This window comes from Vulpes vulpes, chromosome 1 (genome assembly GCF_048418805.1).
Source record: "Vulpes vulpes isolate BD-2025 chromosome 1, VulVul3, whole genome shotgun sequence".
NCBI lineage: Eukaryota > Metazoa > Chordata > Mammalia > Carnivora > Canidae > Vulpes > Vulpes vulpes.
The window spans coordinates 75,323,014-75,346,019 of NC_132780.1; the positions used below are offsets into that span (position 1 = coordinate 75,323,014).

Sequence of the window (23,006 nt, forward strand, 5' to 3'; positions counted from 1 at the left end):
GGTTGGTTGTGTTTCAGGGAGCACTGAAATAATGTGGTTGGTTGGTTTACTGGTATCAACCGTTAGCTTTATCTGAATTGCTTTAATTTTAACATAAATATCACATTTAAAGTTTATTTGTAAAACCAAAAAAAAATCAAAATTTATTTAAAATATACTCAAGCAATTCTAATGCTACCTAAAACATGTGTGAGATTTATATCTCAAAGACAAAAACATAACAGAAAAGTTTAAGAGATATTTTAGTTGAAAGTCCATGAGTGTAAAATATGTAGAATTCATATGTGAGTGACAAAAGGGTATAAACTACAAGCAGAGAACAGGTGCTGTACACATTATAATAAATACCTAGAACAATGTAAATGTTCAAATAAACAACCAAATCTATTTGGTATAAACTTTCTAATGTAAAAGTAGCTATCCAAACAAGAGAAATCATCTCATATTTTCTCATTAAATTTTCAAGTATGAAAACTGGTTTTTGCTCATTTTTTAGGAAAAAGGCTAACAACTTAAAAATTTCTATGTAACTTGAAATGTGATCTCTTCTAATCCTCCTCTAAGGATGTCACATTGAATGCTTCAAAATATGCTTACATTCAACTACAATATAAAAAGTAAATAAAACCAGTTAAGTATTCCAGAAATTTACATTTTAAGGAGCAAATAAAAATTATCATATCTACAAATCTTTTCAAAAATATTCTCTTGGTACAAAACTCCATCTACAGGGAACTCTGGCATCAGTGATAGTAGCATCTGCTATCTACTTGGAAGCAGAAATATGAGGTGTAAATGTATTTTGTTGGTAAACCTTAAATACCTTTATGTTCACTGATGAAGAACAACTGAGAGAATCAAGACAAAATGTGGCCAACAAAAGGCCATTATTTATACAAATCTGCAATCCGCTGAAAGGACTCCAAACATTTCAGGTGTGCAAGCAAAGCAGCTTGGCTCCTAGTCTCTTGGTACCGAACATGCCTATATAAAAATGTTACAAATAACACAGTGAGAGAAATCTCTCAGCATTCATTATTTTACTGCCCAAAATGTTTACCTTCATTTTATTCATGTATTTGTTTCTTTATGTACACATATCTAAAACACACATAAAATACATGTTTAATATATTCAGTATGCGTATGGAGATACATTTGGTTATACTAAGATACCACTGTCACACAAACATTCTGCTTTAAATAAGTGTGTGCAAGTAAGCGTGTGCACACATAAGTGCGAGTGGGTGTGTCTTTGAGTAAACATAAACTATCAAAAAAACTGAGTCTGGATGTAAAACAAACTCTACGCACCCATTCTTTTCCGTTAAGTCAAGTCTTCCTTTCTCATCTTATCCCATCCTATGATGCTCCTTAAAAATAGGATGTCTAAGCTCTTATTAGGCAAAACCAAAATTAATACCTGATTATTGGATTCACATTTAGGATACAGAGACGGAGTCTAAACAAACATTTAATGTTAAATAATTCTGTAATTGTTACGTCTTTAACCAACCCTTCCCTCCTCATCCATCCTGACTTTTCAAAGACATTGTTCAAACTGAATAAGACATAATTCTAACTGTATTTTTTAAAGTAAACATTTTTTACCCAAATAAACTGACAATATAAAGTAACACAGGTGGGAATCCTAGAACTTGCTTGGCTGCCTCAATAACCCCAAAGAAAACATTTATTTTAGCCAAACAATTGTAATGTTTGTCTCCTTTTAGAAACATCTGCTGCCAAAATAAACATTTGCATTGGAAGAAGTGTTTTGGCTGTTAAGATAGCACCAAATAAAATGCTTATGTTCTGAAATAACATAACATTTTTACTCAAAAAACACACAGCAAAATACACATATCCAAAGGGTACAGAAGATAAAGACACAAATGAGAATACCTATTGATTTCTAAAGTCTTCTTCAAAAGAACTTCAACTTTAATTAGGTTTTTAAGGGATAAGTTCAGATGGATCACCTTAACAAAAATAACTAATTTCTATTTAATTTTTCCAGAATACCTTTCAAAACTATTATATTCTTGTTGTTATATCATGCTCTTATTTTTGTAAAGGTTTTTGGAAGACAGATGTGTTTTTAAAAACTAAAAAGGTCGTGTTTTCCATTATAAAAAAACTGCCCTCTTCCCCTTTCCCTGGCTTTATAATGCCAAGAGGCATTAGATTATACAAACTTCTGCAGTAAGGTAAGAATAGTTAAAATATCAACCCACTAACCCTTGATAACTCAGGAAAAATCTCAACACTACATGCGGTAATTGAAATGTGCTTGACACAAATAAATATACCTTCACTTCTGTAGCCTATTTCCCCTGTGTGCTATTTCTTTTATATGAAAATCTTTTTTAAAGCAAGTTGGCACAGGCCTGCATATACATTTATAATCACAAAGGACAAGAGAAGTAAAAAAACATTTGCTCACCCACATCCCTGATCCAGCCAGGGGTACCTTAGTGTCTATGTTATTTTAAAAATCTAAAAAAACTCAAGAGTCAGATTCTGGTAACCTTAAAGATTATATTTCCTCTGTGTGGTTCTGTAATAGACGAAATCAACCAGTATACTTCCGTTAACCATCTCCAAGTTTGAATTCCAGGAGCCTAAAGGCAGAACATTCTCCACAGAGGCATAGAAAATTCATTTCCCCTCTCGGCTCAATAGAAACTCAAGTAGACTAGTTTTTAGGGCACTGTGCAAAACTAATCTGTTTAGCCATGTATTCGCCTGATGTATGGGAGAATCAGCATGTTAAAGAGCACAAATCTAGTTCCAGTTAAGAAATACCAAAATGATGTACTATTATCATGTCATGCTCAAAGACCTAGTCATGAGTATATTGCAAAAATAAAATTATCACCATACAAAATCAAGAATTACCAGGTTAACACTAAAATCAAATACTCGATGGCCAGTTTCTCCTGACTCTCAGAAACAAAAAGCTAGCAGGGATATTATCCATGTTAAATTTCATATAAGCATGGCAGTCCTTTCTAACAGAATACTCATTTACAATTCCTATCACAGGGGTGGAACGCTAGCCAGGAATCAAACTGTGACCCCTGAGCCAAAGACAACTTACCACTCAGCTGGTAAGTGGGCAACTCAATTTACAAACTTGAATTCCTGCATTTTAATCCTTTGCAGAAATATATGAGCAATATTAAATGAACCTGATTCAGCTCATTAGGGGCTCACAAACCAAACACAGAAAGCTTTGGAGTCTATCCAAAGCAAAGTCATGCCTAGGTGGTGATGTCCACTCAATAAAAACTCAATGTCATCATTATCTTTCAACTTCTTCCCTGAGAAACATTAGCAGCCATGATTACAAAAATGCTCAGCCAATTACATTAATACTAGGAGAAAACGGACAGGACCAGCAGCCAATCACTGTGCCAGGGCCTTGTCTGTGGACAAGTTTATAATTACCCGAAATTTACAAACAAAGCAACTCACTGAGAATTCCCCACCAAGAACACAGGCTAAAACTAACAAAGTAAATATGCTCTAATAACTTTTACCCAAAACTTTCTTAATTACATTTTTTTTCCATTCAAGGCTATTAATTAGCCTATACCTAACTGATCACATGAACTAGTATTTTAAAAGTTGAGTCCCTTTTAAAATGTTACACATATTCAAAAACGCGTTCATAGCCATTTTTAGCCTTTTACTTATCAAAACAAGATACTATATTTTAAGACTATATCATAACTAAATGAAAGGACGAAAAGGCAATACAGATTACTTAGAACACTTGATTATGATGAACTCAATATGAAAGTTTGACATATTATGGCCAAGGCATTCAATTTCTTACCAGAAACACTACTTCCCTTTCATTATCAGAAAGATTTGTCCTCAATTAGAATTAGGCATTTCTTCTGGTTAGCAGTAAAATGCCTAATCTAAAATCTTAATTAAAAATTTGCTGAAATAGTTGGTGAGTTATCTTCATCAATTTGTCCCTTCAAAGAAATCCAAGAGTTACTGAATTTCAAAAGTATGTAAGAGACACAGGAATTAAAAAAAAAAATACCAAGAACCCAAGAAATTAAGATTACTCATGTACTTATGTACGTCCTCTTCTTCCAGGCTTACACATGTAGGAAAGAAAATAATGAAAAAAATATTCCTGGGTAATCTTTTTTTTTAAGATTTTATTTATTTATTTGAGAGAGAATCGGCACACACAAGTGGGCAGATCAGCAGAGGAGAGGGAGAGAGAGGATCCTCAAGCAGACTCCAAGTGGAGCAGGAAGCCCAGCACAGGGCTGGATCGACTCTGAGATCATGACCTGAGCCAAAGGCAACTATTTAATGGAGCAAGTCACCCAGGCGCTCCCTCGGGTAACCGTTGTTTATACACTCTTTTCCATTTGCTGGACTTCTACTTTGGCATTGCAAACTATGCCAATGTCGAAAACTTATAAGACTTGAATTCGTTCAGAGAAAAAGATAAAGGAGTATCTTGTACCTTACCATAAACATCACCTTTCAAAATGAATTTCTGACAGCAGGAAAATATAGTGGAAAGAAGATACAGATAAACAAGGAGTGATTAGCATCTACTTCTTTCCACAAGTCCTGCTATTTCTTCCCTTCTTCTCTTCCTGTGGCTGGGGTTATCATACAGGACTATCAGCCCTCAAATGAAATCAGCTACAGAGGAGAAATAGGATTTTGGTAGCAAGCTGCTTGGGCTTTCTTCCCCTCAACTAAGAGCAAGCTGAATTAAAACTAGAAAAAGGAAAAGAAAATCATGTCGTACTTTTCAATCATGTCTTACTTTTCAATCATGTACAAACTATTTCCCCCTCACAATTAGTAACCTCAGCTAAAGATGTTTTATTCTAGGCAGCAAAATATTTCTGGAAGAACGGAATTATGTTGAAAAAATTAACAGAACAATTAAGTAAGTGTGTAAGTGACTCAGAATTCTGGGCAGCCAATTTTAATAAAGGAGTAATAACAGCTATTTAAGGAACCAAGAGCTAGGATTCAAAGGCTGAGCTACTTCCATCTTTCCCTACAACCACCTTGAAATAAAAATACCGCCCAAGGAGGGACAAAAAATAAAGAGGAAAAATAATATTCAGCCTATAAAAGAAAGGGCTCAGATGCAACTTCATCAACACAGCTCTGGAGCATGTAAAAGTGTATCATTCTCCACTTCCATCTTAGAAGAAAAGTCTGATCCTTTTTTTTTTCTGCCACAGATGATTTTTGGTCAAACACAGGGAAGAATTTCCAGAGAGGAAGTATATGAAATACTGGTATGGGGTACTAGCAACATTAAGGAGTAATTTATCTGGAGGCAGGAAAATGTACGCAGCATCAGCCCAGTGCACCCCCAGGATTAAAGACGTGGTGTGGGAATTTATAAATAAGGCTTTCTGGTATTTCTAGTGACTAAACACCTTAACGAGTCTGAATCTAATTTAGTCTTTTCCTAATTTCATGCTTCCTCAGGCCAACATAACAAGGATATACTCTAGTATCCAAGAGACTCTAGGTTTACTATGGCTAAAAAGTAACTCCAACTATTTGATTCTAGAGAAAAAGGAGAAAAATACTGGGGGGGCTTTTAAAAAAAAATTCTTTTTTTAAGTAAAACACAAAACCCATCCAAATCTAAGAAAACAGATGTACACCAAATCCTCTTATATGAAAGCAATATGTTAAGAAATAAACGCAAAAAAAACTTTTTGTGAGAATAAAAAAACTTTTCTCAAAGTTGATGCCGTTTTCATAGTTATTTATTTTTTAAATAATTAAAACTTCACCTTAAGAACTCTATTCACAGTTCAAAACATGCCAGTCTAACATCAGAAATGTTAGAAAGCGAAGTTGACTTCATGGGGTTTAGATCTATATAATGTAGTGCAAAATGATGAGACTGCCTATCTTTCAACTACAGTCAGGAACACGGTAACAGCCTCCACTAAATAGGTATTTTTGTCCACTTTGTTCTAAGAAGCTCACTTTACATTTTTATTTATTTTTATTTTTATTTGTTTTATTTTTTTTTTAATTTTTATTTATTTATGATAGTCACAGAGAGAGAGAGAGGCAGAGATACAGGCAGAGGGAGAAGCAGGCTCCATGCACTGGGAGCCTGACGTGGGATTCGATCCCGGGTCTCCAGGATCGCGCCCTGGGCCAAAGGCAGGCGCCAAACCGCTGCGCCACCCAGGGATCCCCTTTTTATTTGTTTTAAAGAGAGAGTGTATGTGCATGCACGCAGGAGGTGGGGCAAGCTGACAGAGGGCTAGGGAGAAAGAAAGAATTTTAAGCAGCTCACGCTGGGACTCCAAGGCAGGCCTCCATCTCATGACCCTGAGGGGAAATCAAGAATCCAATGCTTAATGACTGAGCCAACCTTGGCTCTTTTTTTAAGTAAACTCCATGCCAAGCATGAAGCCCAAGGCAGGCCGAAGTCACAATCCTGAGATCAAAACCTGCATCAAGATTGAGAGTTGAAAGTTTAACTGACTGAGCCACCCAGGTGCCCTATCACCTTTCCTTCTTTGAAAGAAAACTGCACCTGTGATTACCTGAATTAACTATGAAAACAAGAAGAAAAAAGAAAATAATGCTTCCTAATTCTCTCAGTACCAATCTTTAGGTAGACAGCAACAAAGACAAAACATCACCAATTTGAAGGGGAAATGGGATTAAAACCAGCACAAACCTGCTGCTGTGGGTACTGCATTCCTCCCATGGCCCCTGGGGTCCGACCCTGGATGCTGATTGGATACCGTTGCGGGCCTGGTGGGCCATAAGAGCCTCCTGGGTAAGGGCTGCTTTGCTGAGGCTGAGAATGAGGGTTACTGCCCATCCCATACAACTGAGGTCTCTTCATCACCATAGGATCCATTGGGCTGCCCTGGAAAGAAATAAACAAAGACACGGATTAAGTCATTATGTATTACAAAGGCAGAGATTTTGTTACACTAACATTTACACAACTATCCTTACTTTTGACAATATTAAAGACACACAATGTATACAAATATCAGATCATTATGTTATAATATCTAAAACTAATATGCTGTAAATCAATTATTTAATTAAAAAAAAAAAACAATGAGGTGGCATATAAAAACCCAGAACATTTAGGGAAAAGGTCTAGATGGATACATGACACTTATTTTTTATTTTTAGGAAGGTTTTAGCAATTACGAAGGAGGAAACAAAAGGAGGAAAGAGTTTGCAAAGAGAAAACATTTGCATCTGAAATTCTGCTATACATATAGGATATGAGCATGACAGTTAATCTCAGCCAGTTCCTTTAGCTTACTAGTAATAAAGATAAAGTATACTGAGTGGTTAGCAACGATTTTGACTTCAAAGTATTCTCAGAAAAACTACTCTAATTTGGACCTGAGTCTGCAACTCCTGATCAAACATTAATGCATCTGAGTACTCATTAGAAAGTGAAAGGGTAGATTTTAGATAATACAGAATGTCTAGGGTAAAAATTTTCAAAGATCACTAGTGCATATGAATAGGCACCCAGACTATGAATCACAAGCCACCTTCCCTATGTCAGTATCTTACCAAACATAACCAGTTCAAATCTAGACTCTGAGTTTTATTTTGGGTTTAGTGAGTCAGCCCATGGGCCTCAGGGCCAAGGCCATTCGGGAGAGCCAGAACTAGAGACTCAACTGGGACTTTCTTGCCTTGGGTGCTTCAAAGGAGCAAAAGCCCTGGCAAGGGAAATCCTGCCCCAAGGTGCTAAAAAAAGCCTGCAGCATTCATACAAGAGATCCTTCTTGCCTTCCTTTCAAAACCATACATTGATCCCCACTGTATGCCAGACTCTATATAATATATATGAAAACCCTCTAGAAGGCTTAAAGATTACCAGAATAAATGAGTGAGAAAGTGCCAGGCTCAAGGTGGGGAGGGACAGGGCATACAGAACCACAGAGCAGAAGGAGCAGCATAAAGCAGAGGCTCAAGGAAGGTGAGCTGCCTGATGTTTATGAGTAAACATAAGCAGTTGAGATCCAAACGAAGCAGGAATTTGCAAAGAAGCTGCAGCAGGCAGAAGACAGTACATGGGTGAGCCTTGCACGTCATCCGAAAGGCTTCAGATTGCACCTTGGGGTGAACCACTAGGTGCTTTTAACAGAGGCAGCTATAGTTGGATGCAGCTTCAGAAGGCCTGCCTGGAGCCAGGGTGGGCTACTGCAGCAGGCAGGTGAGCTGAAATACTGAACTGGTGGCAGTAGTGGCAGAAAGAAAGCCCAGATTCAAGTAATGGGATGGAAATACAACACAACTTGGAGACTAAGTGATGGAAGAAGACAGGAATCAAAGGTGGCTCAATAGATAGTAAGACACCATCTGAGACAGGATATGCAGAGGTAGAAGCAGATCAGCTCTCTCCTCCATTTGCCAAAGGGAGCCTTCAGTCTACATAGGAAATCTGAGGTTCCTATAGGAAACCCAGGTGAAAACATCTAGAAGGAAGGAACCTGGGATCCCTGGGTGGCTCAGCGGTTTAGCACCTGCCTTCAGCCCCGGGCATGATCCTGGAGCACAGGATTGAGTCCCACGTCAGGCTCCCTGCATGGAGCCTGCTTCTCCCTCTGCCTGTGTCTCTGCCTGCCCCTCTCTCTCTCTCTCTCTCATGGATAAATACATAAAATCTTAAAAAATAAATAAAATAAAATAAAATAATAAAATAGGAAGGAACCCAATATGTTTGTAGCTTGGGAGTAAGGGCTGACATAGAATGATATATAGGGAAAAGTCAGCATATAGAGGATACGTGCTCCTGGAAAGGCAGCAACTCTTCTGTTTTACTCACTATTGTATCTCTAGGACATAAGTCAAATAGTACACCTGGCACATAATAAAATGTTCAACAAATACTGGATGATTTAATCAACAGGAAGCATATAAAAACTCAAGTATTTCACCCAGGAAAAATATGTGAAAAAAGAACAATGGTAGAGGACAAAACTGTAGATGATAACACCATTTTAGAGAGAAGGGAAAGAAGCAGCCCATAAAGAAGCCAGAAGAATGGTCAGAAAATAAAGATTCCAGAGAGTATGGTGTCACAGAAAAGAAGGGAGTCGTACATCACAACAAATGAGACATGGCAAATGCAACCCTGGTGTTTAAGAGGTGAAGGCTAAGCTTTTCCATATTCGGTGACTAGAAGGTAATTGCTGGGTTTGGCAACAAAAGCCTCACCACAGAGGTGAGAGCAGTAGTTAGAAGGTAAGGAGCTATGGCATGAATGGGAGGTAAGAGCTAAGCCAGGAGCACAAACCCAGACCCCAAGCTGGGGAAGCTACAAAAACTGCCAGTTTCTTCCCACTGACACCCCAGCCCAAAGCTGCATGCAATCTTTACCCTCCTTCCTTGGTATCTCTTAAATGCGCAGTGCACCAGGCACTGAAGAAAAATGAAAACAACCTATCCCAGAGAAATGAGCAATTAACTGAAGGAGACAGGCTGAACAAAAATGTAACACATGGAGTCGACATCCTAACTGGACACACAAGGCATGGTAAGGACAGAGCATCTCAATGGGTCTGTGGTGGGCTGTAACAAAGCCCCCCTACAAGAAAGCTCAGTTCTTGGGGATTCATAGGAATTTGCCAGAACTGATCTCACCTGAATGAAAATATGTGTAGGCCTAACAGTTCTGCTCAAAATTCAAATTTCATGGAATTTTAGATGTGTTACTTTCACCAGTCAAGGAAATTTTGTACTTACAATGATTATATACTGATGTTACACAACCTGTGCTAACTTCACAATTCAACACACAAACATGTATGTTGATATAGTGCAATAAAACAAAAATCAAGTGTTAAGAATTAAGTTTTCCCAGAATGAGTTAAATCAGAACATATGCCTTAAAAAAAAGCTGAATATAATTATTTTCCACACTTTCTCTCAAAAGATAAAACTTCCTATGGAAGTGTGAAAATCAAGGCTTAGCTGGTGATTTCAGAATGAATGAATGGCCAACAGAGAGGCTGAGTAAATCAGATTTCAAGCTAAATTTCTAATACGGAGTCTGAGGCAGCCCTATCTTCACATTCAATCTGGATTAGCCAGGACATAGGAAAGGTCTACTTATTTCTCTTTAAATAATGCACCCCAAAACTGGCTTAATTAAAGCAGAAATTTAAAATGGAAAAATGATTGGAGTGTCTTTATTTTAATGCTATAGGTAACAGTGCAGCAAATTCATCTTATCAGTGACTAAAATTGTTTTGTAATATCTGTCTAATCACTGCAATAAACCTTTACCATCCTACTTAAAATTCAGTTAATTTGCACCCATGTCAAAAATGTTAGCTTAACCCTGAGAGTTCTGAAAATCGAAAACATGAAATACATAGATTATCTGCACCTCTCAAAATGCACCTAATACCTTTCAGTGAGACTTCAGATATGAAAACAGATACTTATACAGTGCAAATTATTTAATTTTAACCTTCTCTCCTTATGGTCTTGTGTTAAATACTCATCCACACCTCAAATTCATCCTGCTGTGTGCTCTTCCTATTTTTAACATTAAATATGTACAAGTGCAGGATCTCAACCCCTGCTTTTTACTACTTCCTCCTTAAAGAAACCAAAGACCAAACCAAATATAGGTTTTTCCAAAAAACCTAAAGGTCGAGTCGCTTCTCCTATTCACTTCTAACCCAAAACAATTTTAGTATTTTTATCATCTCTCCTTGGTTGATCTATTCCAGAGTACTATCATTTTCATTTCTCATATAAAATGTATGCTCTATCAGAGACACTGTGCATATTAAAACAGTCCTCAAATACTTCTCTAAATATGTTACTCCTCTCTAGATACCATTCCACAACTACTGCAGTTTGAGCTTCAATCCTATAAACTAAGTCCTTTGAAGGCCACAGTATGTACCACCCATTTTCAAAGAACTCAAAACAACTAGTGTAGGTTTAATTATACTCAGTGTCTTATGCAATTTTATTTATTGGTAAGGCTTTCTTATAACTCCTCCTTTGTTCAAATAAACTTTTGTGTAGATATGCATGTATGAATTGTACACCACACACGAACACGTGCACACACATGCCTTCCTACATCTCCTTTTGGGAAGCTGCCACTACTACCTACATCCTCCAAAATCCTCTGAAGGTTTTCTATCCCAAGGACAACTAAATAAGAAAGAATACAATGTGTATTTTTTAAATATATATTTGAACATATATTCTAGACAATTTAGGCAGCATACTTGGGCTGTATTATAGGTAAAAGAGGTTTATCAAACGCTGGCCTAAGAATCCAACAACTCTTTTAAAGATAATCCAAATTAAACAACAACTCACTTACATACTTTTAGTATACTTTAGACAGACTTTTTTTTTAAGTAGACTCCACCCTGGGTGTGAAGCCCAACTTGGGGCTCAAACTCACAATGGTGAGGATCAAGACCTGAGCTGAGATCGAGAGTCAGACATTTAAGTGACTGAGCTACCCAGGTGCCCCTACTTTAAATAGACTTGATGCTTTTTATACTTATTCCTTCATTACCACTCTTTTAGAGTATGCCACCATATGTTTTTATAATAAAGATATCTATGTAATTGTATTTACTACCAAATATCAAGTTAGGGAAATGGTTTATTAGTAGTTTCTTTCTGAATATAATATGCTACAATTTTTTCAGCCCAATTTCTTAAACCACAAATTGAAGAAAAGCATTGCAAACCCACTGAAAGAACTATCCTATTTTCTTGATCTCTAATCATATCTATACATCTGGATTAAATATGCGCTCAGAGAAAGAATCTCTTCCTGTTTTGAACCATTATTTGGGAAAATATTCTATATTACCAGCAACTAAAGAAAACTTCAAAGTAATATTTCATTACCTATAAAATGACAAAAATAATGAAACCCAATTTAAGTAAATGAGTGTTTATACCAGTAAGGTTTTATACCTACTAGTAGGTTTTTCACTACTTCACTCTGAGAGATAATAGGACAATAAGCTTTAAACAAAAGCTTTAAAAACTCTACCTTGGGATCTGGGTGGCTCAGTGGTTGAGCATCTGCCTCTGGCTCAGGTCGTGATCCTGGGGTCCCAGGATGGGGTACCACATGGGGCTCCCCTGAGGGAGCCTACTTCTCCCTCTGCCTATGTCTCTGCCTCTCTCTCTCTCTCTCAAGAATAAATAAATAAAATCTTTAAAAATAAAAAAATAAAAACTCTATCTTGCTCCAACTCTTACCCTGTCTCTCAAATGGGGCAGGGGTGCGATTTCTCCAAATCCATCTGTAGCTACATGATTTTTAATACTGACAGGAGACAGCATGGTCCAGTGAAGAAAGTGTGGACTTGGCCGCAGAGTGGGCCCACACCCTTATCTCACTATTTACTACCACTATATGACCCCAGATACACTGCGTATTAGGCTTCTCACTCAGCAAATCGAAGAAATAATACCTAACTCACAATTCATGTGAAAATCAAATTAGTAAGAACTATAACAGTTCTGAGAGCCACTTACCAATTGTTCAAAGAAGAAAACTAGAACAACCTATTCGACAATTACAGAATACGTGAACAAGCCATAACATATGAACACAGTGGAACAGAGAAATGGAAAAATACATACATAACAATGTCAAATGTTTAAAAGCGATGTGCATGAATTACAGCTATGTGAAAGTTAGGCCGATAAGGATCAGAGCCAGCCATAATGACCTGTAAGAAGTGGTTGCCATATCATGAAGCAATCTATGTTTACTTTTCTGTGATAATGTCTAAATATAACTCTAAAATGTCTGTTTTTTCCCAGGCATGGGGCAAACATTACTATGGTTTTCTGTAGGGTGGGGGTGGATGGGACACAGCTGTCCCACATTCACCCTCCTCCATCCCCACACCCACACTCCCATTTAGAGCATTCACCCACAGGGAACGGCTGCTAGTCCTTATTCTGAGGACGTCCCCACTCTCCTGTCCGTCTAAACCCAAGTTCACTCAAGTCCTGGTTCAAGGTCAACAGAGCATCCCCCCTTCAACACACCCAAGAACACTATCTATAGGACCTATCCTAGTCTCTCCTGTGCTATTTGTTTTTGGGTTTGGTTTTTGGTTTAGACTTTATTTATTTATTCATGAGAGAGGCAGAGACACAGGCAGAGGTAGAAGCAGACTCCCTATGGGGAGGCCGATGCAGGACTTGATCCCAAAACCCCAGGATCACAATCTGAGCCAAAGGCAGACACTCAATCACTGAGCCACCCAGGTGCCCCTCTCCTGTGCTACTTGTAACAGACTTCTCAGTTGCCTTGCATTGTTATTTAACTCATGTACTAGTTTTTCATTTTTCATGAATTTTCTTACCTCCCAAGTAGTCTAAAATGGCAACATCCATGCTTTGCACTTCTTTATGTCTCAGCACACAGCATAAATGACTCAGATTGTGCTGATTCAGTAACTCCACAGGAATGATGACTGATCACATAAAGTAAAATGTTCTCAAAAGTAAAAAGTAAAAATCACTGACCAATTTCTCTATCGATTCTGTACATTATGCAGAAGACACATGTAAAACCAATGATAATATATAATGCAACATTCTTGGTCAAGTTCTTCTAATGGCATTAAGATCAGTTTAAGTCAGGCAGCCCAGGTGGCTCAGCGGTTTAGCGCCACCTTCAGCCCAGGGCCTGATCCTGGGTACCCGGGATTGAGTCCCACGTCAGGCTCCCTGCATTGGAGCCTGCTTCTCCCTCTGCCTGTGTCTCTCTGCCTCTCACTCTCTCTAATAAATAAAAATAAAAATAAAAAAGATCAGTTTAAGTCAAAAATAATGAAGGCACTAAAGACTTTTTCCCTCATTCCGTATTCCTCTTCAAGCCAGAAAATACCACTATTCTCAGTTACCACTGTCACCACTACCACAGAATCCAATTACCACGGAAACAATCTCATCCCAGATGACATACTGAAGGCTGGGAGTTGTGGGGACTTACCCAGGGCTACAGCACTTGTACAGAGCCAAGACCAAAGCACAAGTTTCCTGACTCAGGCCCATAGTCCCCTATGTACACTACAGCATACATCCATGTATGGTCATGAAATTGAGACAGGAAAAAAATGCAACACAGCATCTAAAACCATTGTGCTTTTACTTGACAATATAGTACCTATTCAAGCAGACGTGAGCTTCAAATTTGAGTATCAACATACCATAAGTTTTCCTTTGTCAATCTAGGAATATGTGCTACATTCTACCATGGTATGGGAAGGATCAAGTAGAATTCTAATACATCAGTATTAGTATTGGTTATTGGCTCCAAGAACCATGGTGCCCTCTCTAAGTATGATGCTAACTGCAGGGAGTGGGTAAGGGCAGGGAGGGACCAAAATACTCATATACTGGCATGGAAAAATGACCACTGTCAATATTTTTGCTTTGGGTTTCCTTAAGGCAAGTTACACAGAACATATATATTTGTGGAACCAGAGATGGGGGGGATGAAGAAAAAAAGTATAAAAATGGGATTTAAGGCAGTTTTTATTTGCTCAGTTTTTATCTGAAAGAAACATTTTTTTAATGTGTAATTTTTTTTTAAGATTTTATTTATTTGAAAGAGTGAGCAAAAGAGAGAACATGGGCAGAGGCAGAGGAAGAAACAGGCTCTCCTCTGAGCAGGGAGCCCGACATGGGGCTCAATCCCAGGACCCAGGGATCATGACCTGAGCCAAAGGCAGACACTTAACTGACTGAGCCACCCGGGTGCCCCTTGATGTGTATTTTTAAAGAAAGAAGTTTGTCACATATATATTATCCTTAAATGGGGCAAGAATAGGAGACACAATATTTTTTTCTAACTATACTTTAAATTTAAAATACCACTGGGTTTTCATTTTTCAGAATTAACACTAGCCACAAAATATTAATATGTTGTTATATGTTATATGTATAAGTGACTTCCATAAACTACCAATAAAAAGCAACATTCAGAAGCTGTGATTCTTAACTCTTAGGCATACTTTTAAAAATGCACCCATCATGTAGGTTCATCCAAATTAACATACAGCATCAGAGGTCAATGAAATGTCCTCTAGAAACCCTGCATTATCCTCCTGACCTACATTATCAAATTATGACTAATGTCTACCATGCATTTCCAAAGCACTTCAATACATCTCCATTTGATCACAATTCCTAAGATTCTCTAGATAAAGGATTCAGCAATGAAACAAAGAATCTTAGAACAGAAAAGAACCTCATTGGTTCATAGGTGATGTATGTATGAACCCCCCGCCATGTATCTACAACCATGAATGTTATGAATTCCTTCCTTCTCCATAACAAAATTCTGTTCCTTGAAGTTTACATCATTGGTTTCACTTAGGTCCTTTTGCAGAATATTTGAAGACAATTATATCTACTTCCTTTTTCTGAGCAAAATTCTTCAATTCTGCTTTTGAAGAATTTTTGTGTGTGTGTGTTAGCCCCCTTAACACAAAAAAATATGGGGAGGAGCTTATTTCTTTTTCCCAGAGCCTACACTGGTACTAATGTGGCCTTGTGGATCTCTGTGCTTGGGTGGCAGCCCCATCACACTCCGGATCCATCCCAGGAGCTGTAATGAAACCCCACCTTCCCCTCTTCCATTATTCAGGTGGTTAGTTGATGCTAGTGTTGGAAGTTTGTACCTCCGCTTATTTTTATTTTGTTTATTTTTTGTCATCATTCCACCCTGACATCTAATATATTAACTGTATCTCCCATCTTGACTTCAGTCGCCAATTAAATCAGCACACCATTTCATTCATGTCTTTGCCCATGTCACTGACAAAAATATCGAAGAGGTCAAGGAAGATGACATAGCCTTTGGCTAACCATTAGTGTCATTCATAAAGACTGACATTCATCCAGGCATCAGCTTTCTTAAGAGCAAGAGAAATCTCAGGAAAACCTTTTCTACTGATGCAAGGACTCTGCTGATTCACTTACGACACTTACTATGCAAGCACAAATATTTACCTTGGGTGACAATGCTTCCCTGCTTAAAACTCCTCCATCTTTTTCATATAAAATAAACAGCTCAGTTTAGAAAAACACTTAAAATTCTAGACAATAAAGGTATAAGGGAAAGGGAGGGAGTTTAGAGTTAGACAAACCTGGATGTGAACCCTGCCTATACAACTTACTAGTGGTGTAACTTGGGCTCAGTTTAATAGAGTACAGTCATGTTCATTTCTTGTGTCGCTGGGGGGTTAAATGAGATACCACAGGATTTATCACACAGTAAGAGCTTCATAAATCTTTTTTTTTTCTTTTCCTCTTAATAAATTAACAAATTGAAGTCAGAGTGAAATCACTCAATAGTTTATTTCCTTGTCTCCCAGCATTCTATTAATTAAAGCTAAAATTTTGTTTGTTTGTTTTTTAATCTTTGTGTATCTAGCACTTAGAACAATGCCTGGCAAAGGCAACATTAACATTCGTTGAACAGAAAAAGCAATGGCTTGCTCAACACCACATGGCCAGTTAAACAACAGGACTCTAAATGGAATGTAGGCTTCTTACAGTCAATAGGTACAAGACGTAAAAAATCATGCATCACTGCAGACAAAGCTTCATTTTTCCCAAGTTCATATAAGCCACAGGTTGCATTACCTCCTCATGCCTGTGTCCCCCAAATGGGTCTCCCCTGGCTGGTCCCCTAAGCCCCAGAGCTCTATACCCAACTGCCACCCAACATTCCTGCCTGGATGTCTAAGATACTCCCTGCCTGTTTCTGATCTCAGTGAAAGATAGCCCCTACCCACATAGACGTACAAGTTAGAATCCAGGGATGCATTCTGACTCCTTCCTCTCCCACCACAGCCATCCCTCACCAAATCCAGTCACAGCTGGACCCACCATTGCTGCCAAAAGGAAATCTCCTCTTCTGACCATGCTGGTTTCTGGGGTACTCTAGAAAAACCACACACTTCCCCACCACTGGGTTTTTAACTACACTGTTCCTTCCATGTGGAAGGAGCTCTATGCTCCTGCAGAAGTCAGCACCAGTACCCCACCCTCAGAGAAATCCTCCCTGAACACCAGAGTAAGGTAGGATCCCCTCAGAAAACACTGTGCTTTTCCTTCATGGCACTCAGTAAAGAATACAAGAATATTTATCTATTTGATAAATGTCTGTCTCCCCAACTAGACTGTCCCACAGGAATAGGAATGATGAAGTGAGAAGACAAATATTAAACCCATTCATAGCTATCATCTGGATAATACAGAATAAGTCCATAAAATAAGACTGTCTTGGTTCCCCCAGTGTGGGGTGGATTTTTATAAACTGGCAAAACCTATTATTTGCCTAATACCCCAAGCTCACCAACTTGGTAAGTCTATTCAATGTATAAATTACTGTCTGACTGAACCATACTTTTAAATTTAACTTAGCAAATGTAATAATTTTATAAATAAACATAAGTGTATATGTATTTTTTATTTCAAGAGTAGATTAGATCTAAAGGGAATATCAAAATAGTAATGGTATATATTTCTATTTTCCCTAGATCTGTTATTTCTTACCACCCCCCAAAAAAAAAAACTATAAAGCTATTACCATGGCTTTAACTATTCCTAAAATTTACATCTCTAAGTATGCACTATCATTCATATTCATGTGTCACTACTGACAACTCAGTAGCAGGCTTATTTAAGAAAGAGAAAATAATGTGGTATATTCCCCAAATACAGACTTAAAGCAAGAAAGGAAGTTTTTGTGGGAATACATCAAATTTCAACCTCATCCCTTTTAGCCGTGTGATGCTAAAGAAAGTCACCACTTAAGCTCTCTGCATCTCAGTTAACTCATCTGACCAGCAGGAACTCTACCACTATCACTGAAGAGCTGTGAGAGAATTGGAGATATGACAGTTAAGTCCTTGGCACATAACAGGCTTTTAATAGGGAGAGATTTTATTATCATCATTATGATGTGAAAGTGTAACTCCAGAATAATCACTACGAGGCACAGATCCTCTCCACCCCTCCACTAATGTGCAGAAGACAGACGCTGCTTAATCAATCCTAGAATTCATTTTCCTGAAGTCCAGTAAGCTTCAGAACCATTCACTGCCAGTGAATTGGTAGCAGCTTCACTGTACAGTGGCAGGAAGCCACTACCAATTATCAGATTTTTGCAAACAAGCAGAAACCAACTTGCTGTGTCTACTCCAAGGGAAAAGCATGAAGTTTGACACTGGGTAGACCTGGGGTCCTGATCCTCTCCTGCTACCAACTAGCCATGAAATGTTGGATAAATAATTCCAGTGCTCTAACCATCGGTTTTCCCATCTTACCAGTGAAAAAACACCATCATTCTAAAGATGTTTGGTACGTGACCTGTGTGGATAAACAATTCCAGGGGCATGTCAGAGTGGCACCTAAAGACAAATTGAGAAGTTGCTGGTTTCCCCACCGATCACTATGGTTACCATCATGCCTCTTACAAGCTATTTTATTAACTTTTAAAAATTAACAACTTTAAAATTGCATTAAAAAATGCTAGTACAAATATTATGAATGTTAACAACTGATTTACCTATCTCTAAACAAAGAGTGCCTGCTGTGCTTGATATGCAGGCTACTAGCCCCCGTGCAAACACGCTTTCCAGAGACATAACCCCATTCCACTATACCAGAGCCACAGAGAAGTTAAAGCATATATTAGTTGTAATGTGACTGTTCAAATAGAAAATGTTAATATGACTAATATATAATTGATCCCTTGAATAATGTGGAGGTTAGGGGCATTGACCCTATGCAGAATCAAAAATCCACATATAAGCCTGACTCTCCAAAAACTTAACTACCATCATTAGCCTATTCTTGAACAAAGCCTTACCAATAACATAATCAATTAATATATTTTTGTATGTTACATGTATACACCCTGTATTCTTACAAAGAGTAATCCAAAGAAAATGTTATTAAGAAAATCATAAGGAAGGGTGCCTGGGTGACTCAGTCAGTTGAGCATCAGACTCTTGATCTCAGCTCAGGTCTTGATCTCAGGGTGCTGAGTTCAGGCCCTATGCTGGGCTCCATGCTAGGCTTGGAGCCCACTTAAATTATATACATGTATGTATGTATAATTTTTTAAGAAAAACATAAGGAAACATATTTATAGTACTGTATTCACCAAAAAAAAAAAATCCATATTTAAATGGAACCATAAGGGGATCCCTGGGTGGCTCAGTGGTTTAGCACCTGCCTTCGTTGGTTCCAGGGCGTGATCCTGGAGTCCTGGGATCGAGTCCCGCATCGAGTTGCCTGCATGGAGCCTGCTTCTCCCTCTGCCTGTGTCTCTGCCTCTCTCTCTCTCTCTCTCTCTCTCTCTGTGTGCCTCTCAAGAATAAACAAATATAAAATATATATCTTTTAAAAAATAAAATAAATAAATGGAACCATGAAGTTCAAGTCCACTGTTCAGTATAGACTGAAAAAGGGCAATGCAATGCATATTAGGTCTAGACAGGATCCTACCCTGAAGGAAAGAAGATTGCTACATAGATGTTATTAGGACAGTTAACAAAAGTAGTGTATGGACTGTAGTTCAAGTACTGAACCCGAGTTAAATACCCCAAGAGTGGTGACTGCACTGAGGTCTGTAAAAGAATAACCTCATCCCAAGAAATACGCTCTAGGAAATACACTGGCAAACATTAAGGAGTAAAGGGGCAGGGTGTGCACAATCTATTCTCAAAGGATCCTGAGAAAATACGCTGTAGATGGATAGGTAGGTGGGAAAAGTCAATGTAGCAAAGTATTCAAAACTGATGTATCAAAGTAAAAAGTATATGGGACTTGTCTGCACTATTTTTGAGACCTTGAAAATTTGAAATTATTTCAAAATAAAAGCTAAAATAAGAGGGCAAAAAGAAACTGAAAACCAGAACCATCACTATGCCTTTTGTCTGCAAGGGAGGAGGCCGCAGCTCCTCAGAACTGAGAGCCCTTAAGGGCTGCATGGTGTCACATGGTATCAATGGGATATCTGGCAGGCTTAAAACCTAAGGGGGTGGGGATGCTGTAAAGAGAGGAAGGGAAAAGAAACACGGAGAACCAGAAGAGTCAAAACACCAGGAGAGCACACACAGAAATAAAGAAGGGTAGTACACAGTGAGGTGTAACTGGGGAGGAAAAGAGGCTGCAATACTTTTCTTAAATGTACTAAAGCTGGCAAAACACATACTGAAAAAATATTCTTCTAACTACGTTTTAAAAAATAACCCTCAGAAGGAGCACCTGGCTGGCTCCATTAGATGTGTTTGACTCCTAATCTCACAGCGGCCAGTTTGAGCCCCGACGTGGGGTGCAAAGATTACTTAAAATAAATAAGTAAATAGATAAATAAAGTTTTTAAAAAGTCCTTTAAAAGAGATCTTCTAGGTTAAAACCCTGCTCTGGTAGAGACCCTTTTTTTTTTTTTTTTTTTTTTGGTAGAGACCCTTTCCCACAAATAACATTTTCAGGTAATCACCCTCAACTTTCTTTTTTTTTTTTCTTTAAGATTTTATTTATTTATTCATGAGAGACTGAGAGAGAGAGAGGCAGAGACACAGGGAGAGGGAGAAGCAGGCCCCATGCAGGGAGCCTGATGTGGGACTCGATCCCAGGTCTCCAGGATCACGCCCTGGGCGGAAGGTGGTGCTAAACCACTAAGCCACCGGGGATCCCTCACCCTCAACTTTTAAGATGTATGGCTTCTGCCCCCTCAGGTTTCATACTATGCTTTTTAAAAGATCTCAAACCAGCCATTAAAGATGTGAAATGTGCCATCTTCAACCCACCCAGAAATCTCCCTTGTTTTCGTAAATTTCAAAAAGTGCTTTTATAACTCCCACTTTTCACACGTGACCCTGCTCCCTCCTCTTCTCTACAAAGGATGTAAACAGACCTGGTCCCCTAGCAGTGCCTCCTGGAAGGGTGGGGGTGGGGGGGGGAGCGTGGTGGTGCTCTGTCAAACTCTGATTTAAAATAAGGAGAGCAACCATCCAAATGAAAACATATCCAGTATTTTTAAATCTCAGTACAAACTTAAAAAAGCAAATTATCCCAAAAATGTGGTTGACAAAGCTTCCCTTAGAGGAAGGAGAGGGTTTAGAGACAGCCAACTAATTAACAGTTTAATTGCTTGCTATGGCAAGTGGAGCCTAACTCTCCAACTATCCAGCCATCTGGCCTCCTGTGGTACAGCAAAGTGGGGTCAAATACGCAGGCTCTGGAATTAAGGCGGCCTTGGCCTGCACACAGTGGGTCACCACATACTGTGTGATTTCAGGTAGTTCCTGCAAATTCCCTGAACTTAAGCTTCCCCCTCTGAAAAGTTAAGATTATAATAGGTCCACCTTATAGCATCGTAAGTATGAAATAACATGGTCGATACAAAACACAGTGCCTGGCACACAGTAACCGCATAAGTGTGGGAGCTTGTTGTTCATGGATAGTCTCATACCTGTGAGCCTCATGATTCCTCACATGTGAAGTGAGAGATTGCCAGATGAGCCCTTACAACCCCTTCCTGTTCCAGCATTCCACAATTCTAGAATCAGCCCTCCTCCCTCCCAGAACTTCCGTCACGGTTAAGTATCAAAAGGAATGTGGACAGATTTCTCCTTTCTGCCACATTCTTTGACCAGAAATCTGACCGATAAACTGCCCTAAAAGTCAGAAGGCAGGGAAAGGGCTATAAAGAGGTCGAAAGAATTCAAAGCCCAGAAGTGCAACACCCAAATAATCCAGGCTCACCTCTGGGTGCCACACCTGCCATATGCAGCATCTTCAACAGTGAACCCGGACGGACCTTTTGCACACCTCCGTGCCAATGCACTAAGGCACACCCGTTCCTAGAATGCCCTCGCACCTCACACACCTTTGGCATCTGCAAACTGAACAAACTCTTTTCTCCTCCAGAAAGCCCAAGATACAGTATCCTGCCTTCTTGGGGCTCTTGCTAAGCACTGCCACTGTCTCATTCAATAAATAGTCAACATCACAACCACCTGCAACCCTGCTTACCTGGCCACTCTCATCAGTGAGCACCTAAGGGCAGAAATGGTGTCTTCCTCATCCTAATTCTCCTTATAGCCCCAACTTCTCACATACAGTGAACAATTATTGTTCCTGTTCATTAATAAAAAACTAAAAAAAAAAAAAAAGGGGGGGGGGATCCCTGGGTGGTGCAGCGGTTTGGCGCCTGCCTTTGGCCCGGGGCCCGATCCTGAAGACCCGGGATCGACTCCCACGTCAGGCTCCCTGCATGGAGCATGCTTCTCCCTCTGCCTGTGTCTCTGCCTCTCTGTCTCTCTGTGTGACTATCATGAATAAATAAAAAATCTTAAAAAAAACCAAACCTTTAAAAAAAGAAAAAAAAAAGAAAAGAAAAAAAAAACCTCAACCCTTAACCTCCCCAAGCTACCTTCTCCTAAATCGTATTGTACTGCCTTCTAGATGTGTCAAAGATACATAATGAAAACTATGAAACCTGAGCCCAAGTCTGGTTTATAACGGGGAATTAACAAATGTTTAGAATCTGAATATGAGAAAGACATCCAGCTGTGTCTCCTATTCCAAGTGTGACTTCTCCTGGATTCAAATTATAAAGTGCCAAACATAGGCATTTTTTATTTCCAGTCTATAATGTTACTATTTCTAATATTCTTACAACATCGTTTCCCAAACTATGTTTATAGCTGTTACTGTAATTAAGAATGGTAAATATCTAGGCTGCTGGGGAGTCAGAGAATCTGACCCAGGAACTCCACCTCCAGGGACACTGTAGCCTAGTAAGGGCAAAGTAACTTCTGCACCCAGTGTGGGGTTCAAACTCACAACCCTGAGGATCAAGAGTCATACACTCTATGAGCCAGCCAAGCACCCCTATTCTGTTCATTTCTGATAGAGGCGTATAAAACCTTGTGGGTTTTC

The 23,006-nt window shown here is 38.8% G+C and overlaps 1 protein-coding gene across 14 annotated transcripts in view; it reads right to left on the reverse strand.

Annotated features, from left to right (window-relative positions):
• ARID1B (AT-rich interaction domain 1B) overlaps positions 1–23,006 on the reverse strand; it is a 491,955-nt gene that overhangs the window by 379,487 nt on the left and 89,462 nt on the right. For all 14 annotated transcript variants that reach the window (XM_072767266.1, XM_072767261.1, XM_072767255.1 and 11 more), the window contains one exon: positions 6,718–6,912. In XM_072767266.1, the coding sequence (XP_072623367.1) occupies positions 6,718–6,912 (195 nt within the window). The remainder of the gene's footprint in view (positions 1–6,717; positions 6,913–23,006) is intronic.